Source organism: Musa acuminata, chromosome BXJ2-3 (assembly GCF_036884655.1).
Source record: "Musa acuminata AAA Group cultivar baxijiao chromosome BXJ2-3, Cavendish_Baxijiao_AAA, whole genome shotgun sequence".
NCBI lineage: Eukaryota > Viridiplantae > Streptophyta > Magnoliopsida > Zingiberales > Musaceae > Musa > Musa acuminata.
The window spans coordinates 7,618,591-7,635,467 of record NC_088340.1 but is presented as its reverse complement, the minus strand read 5'-3'; the positions used below and the strand labels follow the sequence as shown (position 1 = coordinate 7,635,467).

Here is a 16,877-nt window from a genome sequence, read left to right as displayed (position 1 = left end):
TGGGAGGCTTCGGGGAGGCTGACCTTTGCGGACGGATGCGCAAGGGTGCCGCACGACTTAGGCAAAACCAGCTAAGTCCGTGTCATATGGTATCAGAGCGGGACAAGCACTCATAGAAACACTTGACATGCAAACGTGGGGGACCTAACGGGGCTGCGTTGAGGGCAGTCAGCAACGCGCGACCGTTTGAGGGAAAACGGGCATGGAGATGTAGGGAAAAGAGTCGCTCAGAGGAGCGGGCATCTGAGATTGGCATTCAGAGGAATGGCCAACCCTTCGTGCAAGAGGCACCACGAGAACAGGCAAGCTTGGAAGAATTTGGAGCGCACAAAAGTTGAGCTGGCTGAGTTTGAGCTACGGCTCAACGTTGACAACTATACTTGATGGTGCTCTAGGCAAGCGAGGCGCTTGGCAAGAATGAGACCATGCAAGGTGGAATGAGTTGCTCAACGACCAACAGAGTTATGCAAAGCTCACAGAGGTGAGGGGAATTGCTAACTCGAAGAATTTGGTACTCATGCATGGGCTTGTATGCGGACGACGGAATGTTCGTGGCCATCCCAAGGCGACCGAAACTCGGCGCCATGGAGCATTGAAACTTTCTCTTCGGCATATGAAGGATACGTCCGTCGGAGGCTAAAGTGTGCAACGAGTTCAGCATGTTGCTAGGCCTTGAGGGGTGCAGCGGGGGTTGTATTGACGGGGAGTCGCAATCTAGCAAGTGCGTTTGCAGGAGGCAGAACAATGCACAGTTTGTTCAGCAGATCGGAGTAGTCCAAGAGGATGGTGGTCTCCGAAACGAAGAAAGATGTTGCTCCAATGGGACAGTTATCCAGGAGGGATAAGTCCCGGCTCTCCAGAGGGAGAATCATGTGAGCGGACCTCACATGTTGAGGAGGAGTACCTCAACAAACAACAACTCCACGAAGCTCGATGGACTGAGCAAGCGGCGAGGAGTCATCGCATGATCTCGCTCGAGAGAATGCATTGGTGAATGCATTGCGAGATCAAGTGGGGGAGCGACCCAAAGCAACTTAAATGAAGGCACACTTGGAGTCGATGTGGAGATCGGACTCAAGGGAGGGCTGACCCGTAGAATGGTGGGCACGAGGGCCACCATCGACTCAATGCAAAAACGAGGAGCGGAGCAACTTGGGCGTAACTTAGTGAAGTACCCAAGCCGCATGAAGGGAGCCAGCATAGAAGTTGGAATGTGGAGCAGAGGCACAGTGCTTTCCTTAGACAGAGGTCAAGGACATGAACTCTTGCAGAGGCAATAGTAGGATCATGTTGTTCTATGGGTCCTTCATTCTGACGGAGCGGACTCATCTTGCATGGTGCCAAAGACGAAGGGAGCTTCGGGGCACATGCACCTTATCTCGGAGAAGCATTTGATGGAGGAACTAAGGCGACTCAATTTGCGGAGGCGAAGTTGGGTTCAGAAGGCTTTAGCACGGGGCAAGAGGACGTAGAGGCGGGTACTCTTGAAGAATATGCCACAGTGTTGCCATTCGAGTTGCTATGAAGGAAGCGGTGCGCAGCGGAGATTGTGCTGGTAGGGGCAGAGGCCCAGGATCCAGACAATGGTGCACAAATTACAGTGAAGTCGGTGGACTTCGGGAGCTACTAGGCGACGGACTGTCCTAGAGCGGTGCTTCATCTAGGTGTGACCCAAGAGTGGGTGGATGAAGGTCGATTGCCAAAGGAGCGAACAAAATCGAAGGTGGAAGAGACCCTGCGATGTATTGGCAGAGGCCATACATGGAGGGTTCACAATTCGAGTTTATTCCACAAGGATCAGAATGCAATGGAGATGTCACCAGGAGGCGACATGGTGCAGCGGATCGTGGTGGAACAGTTCGTGGCAATGCGACACACACGACATAGTCCCGTGAGGGATGAGATCATATGGAGGTATGATCGGGAGCTACTGGGAGCTCCGCTTTGGTGAACAACACGACGGCAAGAAGGGCTATGGATTCAAGGAGTGAAGGCCATGGTACCGCAGAGGCGGGTCTTCCGGGCGTGCACCGAATTTTGCATCGGATGAAAATCTTGGTCATCAGCATATGGGGGCTGTGTTCCACCAAGGGAAAAGTTCGAATGCAAGTACCAGTGAGTTCCATCGGAGGGACTTGATCATGCAGAGGTATGATCGAAGCAGCTGGAGAGTTGGACTGCTCCAGAGCTCATATTCGCTTAAGGGAGCCCGACAAGTCAGAGGACAAGGTCGAGTAAGCGAACGTTGCTACCAAGGAAGCTAAGGAGAACAGAATTGGTGCAAACCCTACAACGCGGTGGCAGAGGCCATGCATGGGAGTTGCAGTCTGTCTTTCCATCGACCAAACAGACTGCTCGGAGAACACAGAGGTGTTGAAGCAGGGGGTCGAAAGGGGCGAGGAAGCGACGACGAGTCCAGAGGGACTTAGCTACCCAAAATCAAGCATCAGTCGGAATGGAGGTGGACTCAGAGGAGTGCCACGGAGACATTTCTACTGATTGTGAAGAAAAGGGATTCAGAGGCGAGGCGACGGATAGTAGTGCCATGGGCATGGCAGCGCCATGGTACCGCAGAGGCGGGACTTCCGTGAAAGTCATTAATCCCTTGCTCTCACGGAGGGAGAGCGTTTGGTCGTGAAAGGGGCCGAGGAGGTGGAGCATGCAGAGGCAATCTCCAAGTACTGAGACAAGGCTGAAGGGCAGAGGGCAAGAAACTTTGTAAGACCGGTGTCAACAAGTTTCTCATCAAGATAGTCGTAAGTGAAGGACTTCGGGTCATGCAAGAGGGCACGACCAAGGAACGAAGCAAGCAGTACGCAGTGCTGTACCTTTGCTACTCAGTGGAGTAGGCGGCAGGGTTGATGGAGAAGACGGTACAATCCCAGAGGCGACCTCATCTATCAGAGAATTACTCCAAGTTGGGGTGAAAACTTCCCGCATTCCAGAAGTTCGATGGCATTGAGAAGGTGAATCACAGTAGCTAACTCAACGCAAGGAGTGCAAACACTTCAAGTGCTTCAGAAGTGTGAGCAAAGAGCAGGCGAAGGCCAGTAACCAGCTTGATGCATGAAGTACAACCTCGAGGAGGCGGGCGAAGTCAAGTAACCTTTACCTTCTCAACTCTTAAGAGGATGGGCGAAACCGAGTACCCCAATTCTCTTATCTATCCAGCAGAGGAGCTCTGCACAAGTTCAAAGACCCTTCGAAGATAATGGAAGACAATAGTTGTCAAATCCTCACCAACGGTGATCAGTGCTACTGAGAGTAGATTGTCCGCTTCATTTCCTAACGAAATGCCAATCGAAAACGGAAGTGATGCTCGTTAAAGCTCCAACAAGCATCCACCCAGTTCAAGCAGCATGTGGAAATTTTGAGAAACTGGCGCAGTAAGAATGGTCTTTTCCTTCATTTGGTGGATCCGCAGGAATCAACAGAGATCAACACAACTCAGCCAACCCCACACCAGAGTCAGAGTCATTGGCGAGTTGAAGCAGCATGGCGGATCAAATGTTCGACTACTAAAAAAAACAGCAGCGGAGAGCAGTTGGGAGCCAGGAGGCGCATTGCAGCTGGAGCAGAAGATTGAAGACTCAGCAAAGGCGAAGAGTTGCAGTGTTCACAAAGGCTTCGACGAGGACGTCGAAGGGATAAGTGGGGGAGAATGTCACGGACAAACTTCTAAACAAGGTGTTTGATGTAATGCTTATATCTGTCCGTGTCTGTTGGCATGTTCATACCCTGTACAGAATGTAAAGGGGCGGCCGAAGGCTTAATAGTCCCATTTTAGTTGGGTTGGTGGCCTCTTTAGGCTTGTAAATAAAGGTTGTGTCATGTGGACATATGCGAGAGCCTTTTGGTCTGTAATGGACCATTTTACCCTTTGTTGTGCCACTGTTCAGAGCTTGTAAAGTCTGTTTGTAATTTGCATTGTCTATGAAGTGTTTTTCGGAGATGTTTGCTTGTGGATCCCGATTGAGGCGTTCCCTTTAACCTGTTCTCTCGTTTGTTGGTCCTAAGGGACAATGGAAGGCTTCGGGGAGGCTGACCTTTGCGGACGGATGCGCAAGGTGCCGCACGACTTAGGCAAAACCAGCTAAGTCCGTGTCATATCGGTCATACAAACTAGATAAAGAACAAGGACTGTGTCTATCATAGTCATCCTTCAAGAATAACCCCTCAAATAAAAATACATGTTTGACAGCTACGAAAGTGGTAGATGTTGTTTTCCATAAAGTATTGCAAATTTTCACATCTAATTTAATTTAGCATGGGTTAAAATTTCTAATTATGTAATTTTAGAACACTCTGAAACAACATTAAATTCCAGAATCAAGGATAGAACTGGTCTTTGTACTTGAGGTTGCAATGTTGCTTCAATATTTTGTGATGTAGAATATTTGCATGGATCGAACATGGTTAGGTTTACAATGTTGTCTAAAAACAAAGATTTGTTATTGTTTTTAAATATTTTCTTCATCTGGCTCCTTGATGCTTAACTTTTCTATTATTTAACTGCTATAGAAACTTAGTTTCCTTGAACATGCCTTAATTTGGTAAAAGCATTCAGCAGACAGTCTCCCTTCATTCAAAGTTTCTAACATTCCAATTTTGTTCTTGGAGGCCTTATATTCAGTAGATTTTTCAGCAAGCTTTTTCAAAGTGCAATTTGCAATGAAGCTTACATATAGATCTCCTCCATATGAATCTGATGACGAAATCAACAGTGTGGACCCTGAAGTTAATGAATCAAAAGGAGATATTGTTAGTCCAAATCACATTAAAACCCAATGGGATGATGACTGCCCTTGGACAGAATGGTATTCTGCGGAGGATCCAATTAGAGGTACCTTTTTCTTGTCAAAAATGTAGCTTAGCTAATCAAGTAAATTTTAATCCTAGTTTTTAAACCTTAACCTTGTGAATAACTTGCTTCCTTAAGGCCTTAAGGCCTTTACAGCTCAAACAAAATCTATAAACTATTAGACTAGCAGCATCTATGATCGATTGTGAGGAGAGTTAGAGCTCTAAGCAACTTTTGGAAAAACTAAACAGAAATTTGATGTCTTTTAGTTTAACTATCTAATTATGTTGAATTTATTAAAAATAGGGAGTTTAATAATGTTGCCACTAGCATTAGAACTCTAGGGAGTTTGTCTAATGAGCTTCCTATTAGTATAAGATTACATCAAGAATCCACATTAAATCTCTACCTTTTTACTATAAATCATTTATAGGATAAACCTCCAATGATATTGTCCTAGTTGATGAGAGTTTTAGATGAAATCAATTAATCTTAAGTTGTAAAGTCAAATCAGTTTTAGATTAAGTAAGACTAAAACATAAATATATGAGATGCAATTTTAGTAATACTAGGAATAAATAAGAAGATATAGTTAAGTTGGATGAGTAAAAAGTTTATTAAGTAAAAGCCTTAGATATCTATATCAATTATTCAAAAAAATGAAGAGATTGCTGAAGATATTATTCATAAAGTAAAAACAAGATTGTTATAGTGATGAGGGCTGTTAAAAGCTTTATGTGATCATCGGATACATTTGAAATCTTAAAAAAATTTATAGATTTGAATATTGGTTAGTTAAAAAACAACATATATAAAATGTTTGTATTGTTGAGATGAGAATATTGAGATGGATGTATGAAGTTACTAGGAAAGATAGGAAAAAAGATGTTTTTATTTGTGAAAGATTAGGAATCACTTAAAATGAGAGAGAATTATTTAAAATAATATGAATATATGCGTAGGAGATCGATAATTAGAAGAGGTAAACTGATGACTATTAGGGAGAGGTAGAGGATGACTAATAAGACTTTGCTAGAAACCATACATAAAGATTTAAATACTTTTGGCTTAACTAAACATATAGCTTTTCACATATGTCAATAATGGCAAAAAATCCATGTAGCTATCCCCAAATAATTAAGACTTTATGGCTTTTGTTGTTGTTGTTGAAGCATAGCTCAATGACAACAAAAATTCCATATAGCTGACTCAAATAGTTGGTACATTACGGATTGTTGTTGTCAAGGAACATCATAGCAAAAAATGTGACCCAAATAGTTGATGAATTGTTGTTGTCAAGAAACGTCGCAACAAGAAAATACCATGTTGCTGATGTAAATAGTTGAAACATTATCAATTATTGTTGTCGAGGAACTTGCTGAAAGTCAAAGCTGCATACAATAGGGAGGATGGGGATCCACTAGCAGACAAATCTTTTCTCCCCTAGACTCACGAATTGGGAATTTCCCTAGCTAGGGCAAATTCCTTCTTTTTTCTTTTTTCTTTTGACTGTTCTTTGCCATAACACCCCGTCATCTCATGCCAATTGGCTATACCGATCCGTGATTAGACTGCTATATATGGTTGGTCCATATCATGGTGTACCGCTCGGTATGGGCAGTACATACCGATCCAACAGGAGATCGGTATGAGCAGTACATACCAGTCTATCGGTATACCCCACCGTACCGTGTGTCGATACGTTGGTATGTACCATACTGATGATCGGTTGGTATATCGGTATGGATAGGTAAGACGAACCATGGTTGGTACTAGTGTACCATGTGTCAATACACTAATGCACGTTGGTATTCCGAATAAGGGCCAAAAAATGGCTCGAAATTTAAAAAATTCATATTGTAGGTTTTCTTCTCTTAATTTTTTGGTATATAAGTTATATTCAAATAAGAATACTGTGTATCTAAGCATGGACGGACACATTATATCAAAAGAGAGTGAGAATAAAAGTGAGTGAAGGAGGGGGATGTGGTTTTAAAGGCCCAAAACAGGCCCCAACGGTCAATTTGACCATTGGAGTCTGGTGTGATGAGAGATGAGGTCGTTATGGGTAAAATCCAATTATTACCAGCGGTCAAATGTCAACTGTATTGTCCGATACAAGAGGTGCACTGATGCATATGCATACACTAAACTGTGAATCGCCCAAAATGGGCTGTCAACATACCGATCAGCTAGCTGACTGACATGTACTGCCCATTTCATACCATATCGGGGGTACGACAGTCCACAATTGTAGCATAAACAAAATTCTTTCCAATCTTGGTTTTAGTTGGTATCACATGTTATCTTTTATGGCGATGTACAAATAAATACAAGAAATGCAAAAAAGAAGTCTATTTTGTATTAATGAAAATTCAGATCAAGTTTGGTTTTAATTGCTAGCATATGTGTGTTTTTTTGGTTTCCTTCCATTATCTAAATGAAATGAGTTGGATAAGCTGTGTTAAGCCTTTTGCCTAAAAATAAAAATTTGTTTACATATGTGCTGCTTCTTTCTCTTGAGTTTTTCCACAAAAAAATAATTCTTAAGACATGGTATATAACTTTTTTTAATAGTTAATAATGTATACATTGGATACAAGAATTGCAAAACAAAGGTTTGTTCTACCATGAAGAAAATCTAGTACTGGTATTGCATATGAAATTTATAACTTTCTCTGATGGACATTAACACACAAATCAAGGATTCAAATATTGCTCAGAATGGTACATGCCAACCAATGTTTCTTTGTCTGATCAAGGGCCGATATCAGACCAATAGTTGGTATTAGTTAGCATTTATTTTTTATAATATTTTCAAAGATATCAGGTGATATAGTTGGTCTATCTGTACGAGACCCTATCTCATGAAGTGTTTTGTGTGGTTGTGAATAGTGTAAGGGAGGTGGAGAGGGGAAGAAGGAAGATGTTGGTGAAGGTGGCTCACAGCTGTTGGACCCCCTAGAGCTATTGCTACTGCAGGTGACATAGGATAGGAGAGAAAAGAAGGAAAGGTGGGGAGGAGGCACAGAGAGAGGGCTGAAGCGGCTGACATAGTAGCTTGCGAGCAAGTTGGACCAAGATCCTTGGTCGGACCAGTATATATGGGATAGTCCTTCTTCCCAACTGCTTGTTTTACCTTCTTTAGTAGATGGAGGATGTGAAGTATGTAATGGTGTTGGACAATAGGGGTATCAGGATTTTACAAGTAGGTAAATTTGTTACTTCTGATTTCCAATTCCAATTGAGGTTGGATTTCTTTGTTTCCAACCACTTTGGCCATTAGACTTTAAAATCAGAAAGTGCTTTTTAATAAAATTGGCCTTCAGCTCACATCAGGCCCAAGTCAGTGTTGGTACTTGGTACTTGGTACACTACATTTAGTCTTACTTTTCCTGGACTGTCACTTTCAGGCATCAAATCAGGGGCCCTTATATTATACTTCAATCCCTGCAGCTAGTATTGATATTGCATGTTTTTGTTTTTGAACAAATTGTTAACTCCTATGCTATTTTATGTTGTAAATATTACTTGGCCGCATTATGATACATGCTAAGACAGACTATCTGGCAGTTACATAGTGAAGACAAAAACATATTTTTCCTAATTATCTTCAAGGAACAATCTTGTGGTATTTAAAATAATTTGTGGTTGTAGTTTTACAGGTCCAATAATTAGTTATATGACTACTATTTTCAGAATAAAATTGGTTAATAATAAAATACTTTCAGCAAAGCATTGGTTTTTGCAAAAGTTTTAAGTAAATCATATGATCAAGGCATGTGCAGGCACAGGTCAAAACATAACATGCCCAAAATGTATCAACACACACCAGTGCAACCATTCAGATCAATTTTTGGTCTGTGTCAATCAGCATGACATGAAATTATAGCATGATATAGAAGGCATCATTGTGGCTTGTGGCACAGAATGATAATACTTGCACAAGATTGTTGCTAAATCTTTCACAACATTATACTTGATTTCAATAATACCTGAACCATGATCTTTATTTGTTTAACTATGTTGGCAGATCAAGTGATAAAGGGAAAGATAAGTTTAACCACACATTCTAAGATCTCGAATCATATCGGTGAACAAATTTTTTCCTTGTAGTTTATGATGAGAATTCGACATTAGATAGAATGAGGTCCATCAAGCCTGATTCCTAGTAAGTTGTCTCTTTAAGCCATATTGCATCAGATCTTGAAATGTTCCATTTTTTATATGTTCTGATTGGTTCCAGTTAAATGACATCTTAAATTTTTAATATTAGAACTTCTCTGCATTCAGGTTTATGTTGATTTTATATAATCTACTTTTTAAGTAAGATGTGTTTCTATCATGTAATTTATTGTTGTCCCAGCACATTTTGTTGGTAATTAGGTACTGTACACAAAGTAATTTGATGCTTAACCTATGCTATTCATCTTCTAGAAAGTTTAATCTTAAGAAATTCTTAGATTGCCATGGTTGAAGTAACTTTAACTGCTAACATTTGATACTTTCGCATCTTAGAGGGTTTCATGGTAATCTGACAGATTTCTGTGTCCTTTAGGGTTTGAGTTGGTCGCCATTTGGTCTGGTAGAATGTTTGAAAGTTCTCTTGAGATGGCAGAACTTGAAAATGCTTCCTCATTTGATGCTGAAAAGTGGCTTCTTTGCCCTATTATATTCCCATTCATGTAAGAATTTTTTTATTAGACTGAATAAGTTAATATACTGTGTTGATAAACGATCATACTGTCTTGATGCTAATTCTTCTTGTTTCATTATCATTGATATATGAAAGTAGTGGGCCCTCCCATTTTCTTCTAGCTGCATCTTACCATTTATGCCATTATTATGAATTATGATCTCGTCATTCAATTTGTTAGAAAAAATTAATTATATTAGGCTATATGACACTTTTTGTTATAAATTCATATATTGGATATATTCACATCATAAAGACAACAGTAAAATGCTGCTTTCTAATTTGTTTCCAGGAAATTTTCTTAATAATAACAACATAATTTTCAGTAGAATATAGGTGTAGCCTTTGGAACTCTAAAATGAATCACTGCCTCCCACCATCTGCTGCCGCCTCATCTACAGTATTTTTTGTTTCTCCTTATCTTCTTCTTCCTTCCTCCTCCTCCCCTCCCTCTGCAGAACAGTACCTCAGTACATGCTGGAGTACCATATATTGGTGCATCGGCATGAACTGAAACTATATTGGTACGGCCATCGACCGGTAAGGGACCCTGGTACAAAATTGCAAAACTTGGTGTGTTGGTTGTAAGAAGTCAAAAATTGAATCATAAGCAATCATCTTTACTCTGTTAAATTTTACAGTATTTCATCAAATTTTATCTAAATTCAGCAGTTCTGTAAGATTCCAGAATAATGAATTTGTGACATTGTTTAATCCATTATATTTTTTATGCAGCATTTAATCTTGGTGTTGTTTTATTGGGTGGTTGATTTTAGTTAATTATTTGGGATGCTATTAATGTCATATATCAGTCATTCCATACAATTACTTGTTCACTTCCGATTTACAAATTAAATCCCTTGATACAGGGACTAATTATAGTGAGCTTTATGGTTTATATCATGGTTTGCAGTACCGATCCGTACCGCCCGGTATGGGCGGTACGTATCGGTCCGCTAGACTTCCGGTACGCGGACCATATGTTACCGTTCCGATACTGTAGCAGTACTGTAGCAGTATAGCACTGCTACAGTGCTCGGCACGCCTGAATATACCGCTCGGAACACCTGGGTGTACCGAGCGGTATACCGTACCGTACCGGTACCGAGCCCAGGTCGAAACTCCGGTACGGTACGGTATTGCGAACCTTGGTTTATATGGAATGCTATTCCTTGTTATCTTCTCCTATTTGGTTCTTATCCTTGATTTATATCAAGCTTTTTAGTTTTTCTCCCTTCAGTTCAAGGAGTCTGTTATAATATTTCTTGCTGGTTTACCACTTGTTTGTTTCATTATTCTGAGGCTTATCTATATGTCTCTTCTCCACTAAGCATAAACTGACAAGAAAAGGTCTCAGCATGTGTTTGTTATTTTCTTTTTTTGAAAAATCCCCCAGAAACTTCAAATGGGTAAAAGTTAGTTATGATCATGGTATGCAATTTCGAATGGTACCGCCCGGTATGGGCGGTATGTACCGGTACGCGGATCGCCCGCTACCGGACGGAATGTGCTACAGTGCTACACCGTAGCAGTGCTACAGTAGAGAATGAAATATTTAAAACTGCTCAGTACGCCCTGGTGTACCGCTCGATACATTGTACCGTACCGTACCGAGCCAACCTCGAAACACCGATACGGTACGGTATTTGCATACCTTGGTTATGACAAAGCACTCTCTTATGTAATGTACTTTGGTTGATGAGTTTCTTATCCCATAAAAGTTTTCATATGCCAATATTATATTTTACAGCAATAACTCAGTGGCAAGAATAATTTGGTGGATCTTAGACAAACTCATTTGCAACTTTATTTTACTTTGATCTAAAACTTCCTTTTTTCCAAATTTAACATGTGATGCTCCTTCATGGCTTGTTTGGAGGGTAATGTGCTTAAAAGATTATATTTGTTTTTTTTTCCATTGAAATCATTATTTGGTACTTTATAGGATGGACGATTCAACATGGATGTTTGTTGGTTTTGCTTCACAAATACGTCTTCTAGTAAGTGCATTGGATATGTCATTTGAGGCTCAATTTTTGGACGATTTTGTTTCAGGTTAAAATTTTCTTTCTGTCATTCTTTTTTAATTTTAATATATATGGTATATTTAGTATACAGAGACATATTCTTCTTTATATATTTCTCTTTTATGCTAGACAGTCGAGAATCCAGCATCTGATAATTCAAAGTCGTCAACTGCTATACCTCCCCCAACAGTTCTTGATCGAGTTCTCAAAGAGATTTTTCATGATGGTATCTTACTAATCATTCATCTGTTTTCCTTGTTCTATTTTGACTGATGTTGTGAAGCCTATGTTATTGTCATTTTACTTTGCTTCTTGATGCTATTATAACACAACAAATTTGCACAGTTGTATCAGCATGATTGTTATTTATATGTGATTAGACAACATGATTGGCAACAGTGTATCAAACAGAAGTTGTCCAATCTTAATAATGGTTACGAGGCTTGACTATCAATGTTAATTGGTAATAATGTTGCATATATTCCTTAAATGAGTTGAAATTTTATAATTGCCTTCATCAACAGATGCTTCAAAATCATTTTGGATAATTTTTGTAGTTGGTTGGAGTTGAGCTAGAATCCTATAGATAGAATCTGGTCCTCGTTCCTAACACCATAAATTCAACAATGGATGCTTCAAGTTGGAGATTGATCCTGTCAAACATGACCTACATTGTCTGAAAATTCTAGACACAATAAGTAATATTCTGAAAAGTTTCATAACATATGCATCAAGTGGTATAAAAATAAGCAATTTGAATGACATAGAAAAGATCTTGGTTTGATCAACAATTTAGGAGTATGAAAACAAGGAAAATTTATGTATTCTTCCAAAGTAATAAGTTACATTTGAAATCATTGGTCATTGTTCATAAGCAAACAATTTTCATAATTTACTTTGGTTTGATGAGCACAAAATATATACAAATTTATGTATATATTTGTTTTAAGATTTTTGAATATCATAGATCATATGTAGCAGAGTTTAATCTCAATTTGGAGCCTCCACGATTGATTTAAGGTGATAAAATTGAGGCTTCAATCATCCCAAAAGGATTTTATCTGAACTTTCAAAAAGACATGCTTGTCACCCACCTCAGTTGTGCTAGATGGGCCTTGAGTTGAGATAAGTGTTATAAATGAGTCGGAAGATCTAAATAACTACAATTTTTATGATCTATCATCTTAATTTCATCTAAATGGATAGTTGTTATCCTTATGCATGTAAACACAAGAATTCTTGTTTCATTTACAATATCATACTTGAAGGACTAGCACTCTGAACACATAAAATCGACTAAACATTTTAATAAAAAAATGTCGAATCGAAGTTTAAAATCTCAACTCCACATTCGTTACAACCAAGGTTCTCCATACCACAGCGTATTGCTCGATATGGGCGGTATGTACTAATCCAATAGGGGACCGGTACAAGCGGTATATGCTGGTACATTGGTATGCCCACCGTATCATGTGTTAGTACGTTGGTATGACTCGATATATACCATTCTAATGGTCAGTCGGTACACCGGTATTAACTGGTAAGGTGAACCATGGTTACAACACCATGACGTTAGTGATATGGTACCATATATCAGGTAGTATATTGACTTGTACTGTCTAGTATTCTAGAATAGGAAAGAATATTGACATAGTGAGCCATAAGGTTCGATGATGGTCTTTAGTTAGGTTGTTAAATGCCTGTCAGAATGTACCTGCCGAATCATATTTGAAAATGAAGCCTTGTATTTGAACCATGATGGATGGTTTGTGCTTGTAACCTAATTATATTGAATTGTGCCCATTGTTTTCATAGATAGGTGGCAAACTAATGAGTTTGGATTTAACATAGATGAATCAATTTATTGAGTAGTACTCTTGTTGCATTGTATGTCATTGTGACCTGTACTAATCTATGTGAGACAATACCATTAATAAGCATGCGGTAGCATGTCCTTGATTTTTTTTAACATGCTTAAATACCATAAAATGGACTGGTCCCTGTTAATATCACTGAAGAGAACTGCAATCCCCATGAATTGTGAGTATAAAATAGGAAAGGAAACTTATTCAGAGTGCTATATCAAAGCAGAAGGATAAGGGTGTGGATAAGTAATTTGGAGAAAAATACAAATGAGGATCCGTATGTTTGGCCTGTCGGAGCTATTTGAGGAAGATTGGGATGAAATGATGTAGTTTAGGGGGATAATTTAGCAAGATAGTAAGCTTGTTTTAGGATGCTATCTTGAAGATTAAGAAGATCAAGAGAGTGAGAAGTTGTGGATAATATGGGTCCTGAAACATCCATGATGTAAGCAATACCCTAGAAAAGTTGAGCAAGTAGCTGAATAGTATTATGGAAACTTAGATGTTTATATAACATCCTGATATGGCAATGGTGTCAGCACCATCCACAAAAGATGGGCAAGTAGATGAGATGAGTTCTAGAAACATGGATATTTGAATTTGAGTATCTCATTTTTTGCATTTAACTAATCATGGAATCATTGATCATGTGATGAATGCTTCCTTCATGTACTCTGTTGGTGGTTGCTGCATTTGTACAGTGACCAGCATGTGTTGAGGGTGTCCACATAAAAATGTGGGTACATGACACATGTATGTATATCTCAGTGTCTTGTCATTAAAATAAATTCATGAGTGGCATAACTTCATAGGAAGAGAAAGTCTGGGCACCTACTGTCATGGATAATTTTGGGACTATGGTTTTGTAGGATACAAGGAATGTCTTTCCTCTGCAATATTTATTGAGAAATTTATGATTTACATTGTACTATAGCATTTTAAAGGAATTCATGTTTCAGTGTTGCCTTTGAGAAATTGAAAAATCTGGGGGAAATTTTCCAAGAATATTGGGCAGAAATGATACAACATAGATGTGTTTGTGATGTGCAGGTGGAGTTGCACAAGTTGAATAAAGGCTTGTGTTTGCCTCTTAGTATTTAAATCAGGATGGGAATAGCACGAATGAGTGTTCTGTAACTTGTTCAAAAGAACTGCAAAATGCTTCTCTTGATTGAGGAAATAAAAACTGGATTTTATTCCAGAGTTGTTGCATCTTGTTGTTTCAGTTAAGCATGCTTGTAATGGTTGCAAACAATTATTCACTTCATTTGTTTATCTTTAATTTTTTTCTGTTCTGTATCAACTGGATTTACCGTCTTAACTTCAGGAGGCCACAATTCGCATCTTGTGGAACGGGATAATAAACACTCTCGTGCAATCAAAGGCGCACCTCTAGAATCCCTGTTTGCTCAATTTTGTCTGCATTCACTCTGGTTTGGTGGTTGTAACATTCGTGGTTTGTATTAGCAAAACTTTTTGCTTTCATTATCTACCTTTCACATTGGAAATTGGATTGATGTGTCTCAATTATGTTGCACTTAGATATTTTCTGGAAAGTTTCCACTCAAAAAGAATAACTTCTGAGTTTTAGCTGTGAATTTATCTAGCTATTGCATCCCTCTGGATTGAATTCGTCCGAGAAGTTCGATGGTGCTGGGAAGAATCACAACCCTTGCCGAAAATGCCATCAGATTCCACCATTGACTTGTCTGCCTGTCTTATACATCAGAAATTGCAAATGGTAATGTTTCTCTCTTTCGTATGCTTGATAATTCTGTTCATCTACATTTTCTGCTCTTTGTAGCATATTAGGAGAGATCAGCATGGTTAAACTTTGTACATTTTCATATTGTATAGGATAACATACTTTTGTTATCTTCTGTACCCTAACCTTGGAGAATTTGCTATCTCTAAAATTTGTCTGTTGTATTAATGTTAAAAATTTATTTTGACACCATGCCTATGGTAATGCATTTAATAAATTTGAAAGAAAAGCATACATTTTGGTTATAGGGAGCCTCTGATTAAATAACTCAATTTATGATTGTAATGAAATTTTCCCTAATTGGTTTGACCATTCTGTCGCTTACTGGACAACTTGGTACACTACATGTACCATGCTTTATGTTAGATATGGCTATGATACAGGGATGACAATGCAATAATGAGAAAGCAAAGGAAAGGACAAAAATTCATGAGAGTCTACTTACCTTGTCATACAAGATTGATAATTTATAGGTTTCCTTTTTGGAGAAAGAGGATTTAGAAACTTGACATGATTTCCTGATTTCTACTTTTTTCTGTATAAAACTTGAGCAAAGTAAAGTATGATATGTGATGCTTGTTTTATGTCTTTTTTCTATCGTCATTGGGTCATCTACCTGAGTAGAGAGCCCTTTAGAGTAGTTGTGACTTGTGAGAACCTTCAAAGTTCAAAGCTATGCTGTTGATATGATGACAAAGTCATCACAGCAATGGTTTCTCATTCATCTTTGGGCTAACTGCTAACCACCTTGTTTGCAACTTTCTGGAGAATGCAGCATGCTAAATGCTCAAGGTAGATGTGTTTCTTGGTTTGTAACTCTTAATCTTTGGCTGATGAGGCAATCAAGCTATCCGGATGCCTTTCTTGGTTAACCTCTTATCTTCAGCTGATGAAGTTTCATCTTATTACCCTCAACACAAAGATTTCCTTTCCAGGATTCTTTCTGACATCATCTTATAACAGAGATTTTGTGAACTCATGGGTCATAATCCAAGTTCTGAATATCGTACCATACCGGTGTACCGATCAGCTATTGGTACGATACGTACTGAGCTGTACCGAACGTACAAATACATGGTATACTAAGGTGTACCGATGTACTGCCCATACCTGTCCTCTATCAGACCGGTATATACTGCCTGTACCGAGTGGTATTGTACGGTATACTCATAGTATGGTTAAACCTGGATTCGTAACGAAAACAAGATGAACTACTTTTCAAGTTAACAAGCTTTAATTACAGCTTCAAATGTCATAGATATAGCAACTTGTGTGATTTAACCTTTGTTAGAAATTATATAGTTTATATAATTGACATAAACTACCATGTCAAGGAAAAAAAAGGGATGAACCTAGCTGACAGGGTATCCACGAGATATAGTGACGGCCAACGTTTGCAAACCTTATCTAGACGAGGCTGTTCTCGTGACTCGAATGCTGATTGCTCAGGTTGTAAAGGAATAATATTTCCATTGTGGAATATCTAGTATATACTTTTCATTATTCTTTATAATGCTTGATTTGGTTATTGTGTAACATATTTCTAGTGCTTAGAGACTTAGAAAAGTTGGTAAGTTTTTTATTAATTTTTTTAGACAATTACCATCCTCATTAATTTTTCATCTTGTTTTAAGCTTGCCATATGCATTGAGAAGAAGAACTTGAGTCATGACACTCACAACAGCACTGAAAGTGTAGACCATACTCCTAGTGGTAAAAAGGT

The 16,877-nt window shown here is 38.9% G+C and overlaps 1 protein-coding gene across 1 annotated transcript in view; it reads left to right on the top strand.

The window, feature by feature from the left end:
- LOC103977806 (uncharacterized) overlaps window positions 1–16,877 on the top strand; it is a 40,961-nt gene that overhangs the window by 8,300 nt on the left and 15,784 nt on the right. Inside the window, exons 8-14 of the mRNA XM_009393427.3 lie at window positions 4,621–4,843; window positions 9,360–9,486; window positions 11,443–11,552; window positions 11,658–11,750; window positions 14,717–14,845; window positions 14,997–15,130; window positions 16,789–16,875. Coding sequence (XP_009391702.2) covers window positions 4,621–4,843; window positions 9,360–9,486; window positions 11,443–11,552; window positions 11,658–11,750; window positions 14,717–14,845; window positions 14,997–15,130; window positions 16,789–16,875 — 903 coding nt within the window. The remainder of the gene's footprint in view (window positions 1–4,620; window positions 4,844–9,359; window positions 9,487–11,442; window positions 11,553–11,657; window positions 11,751–14,716; window positions 14,846–14,996; window positions 15,131–16,788; window positions 16,876–16,877) is intronic.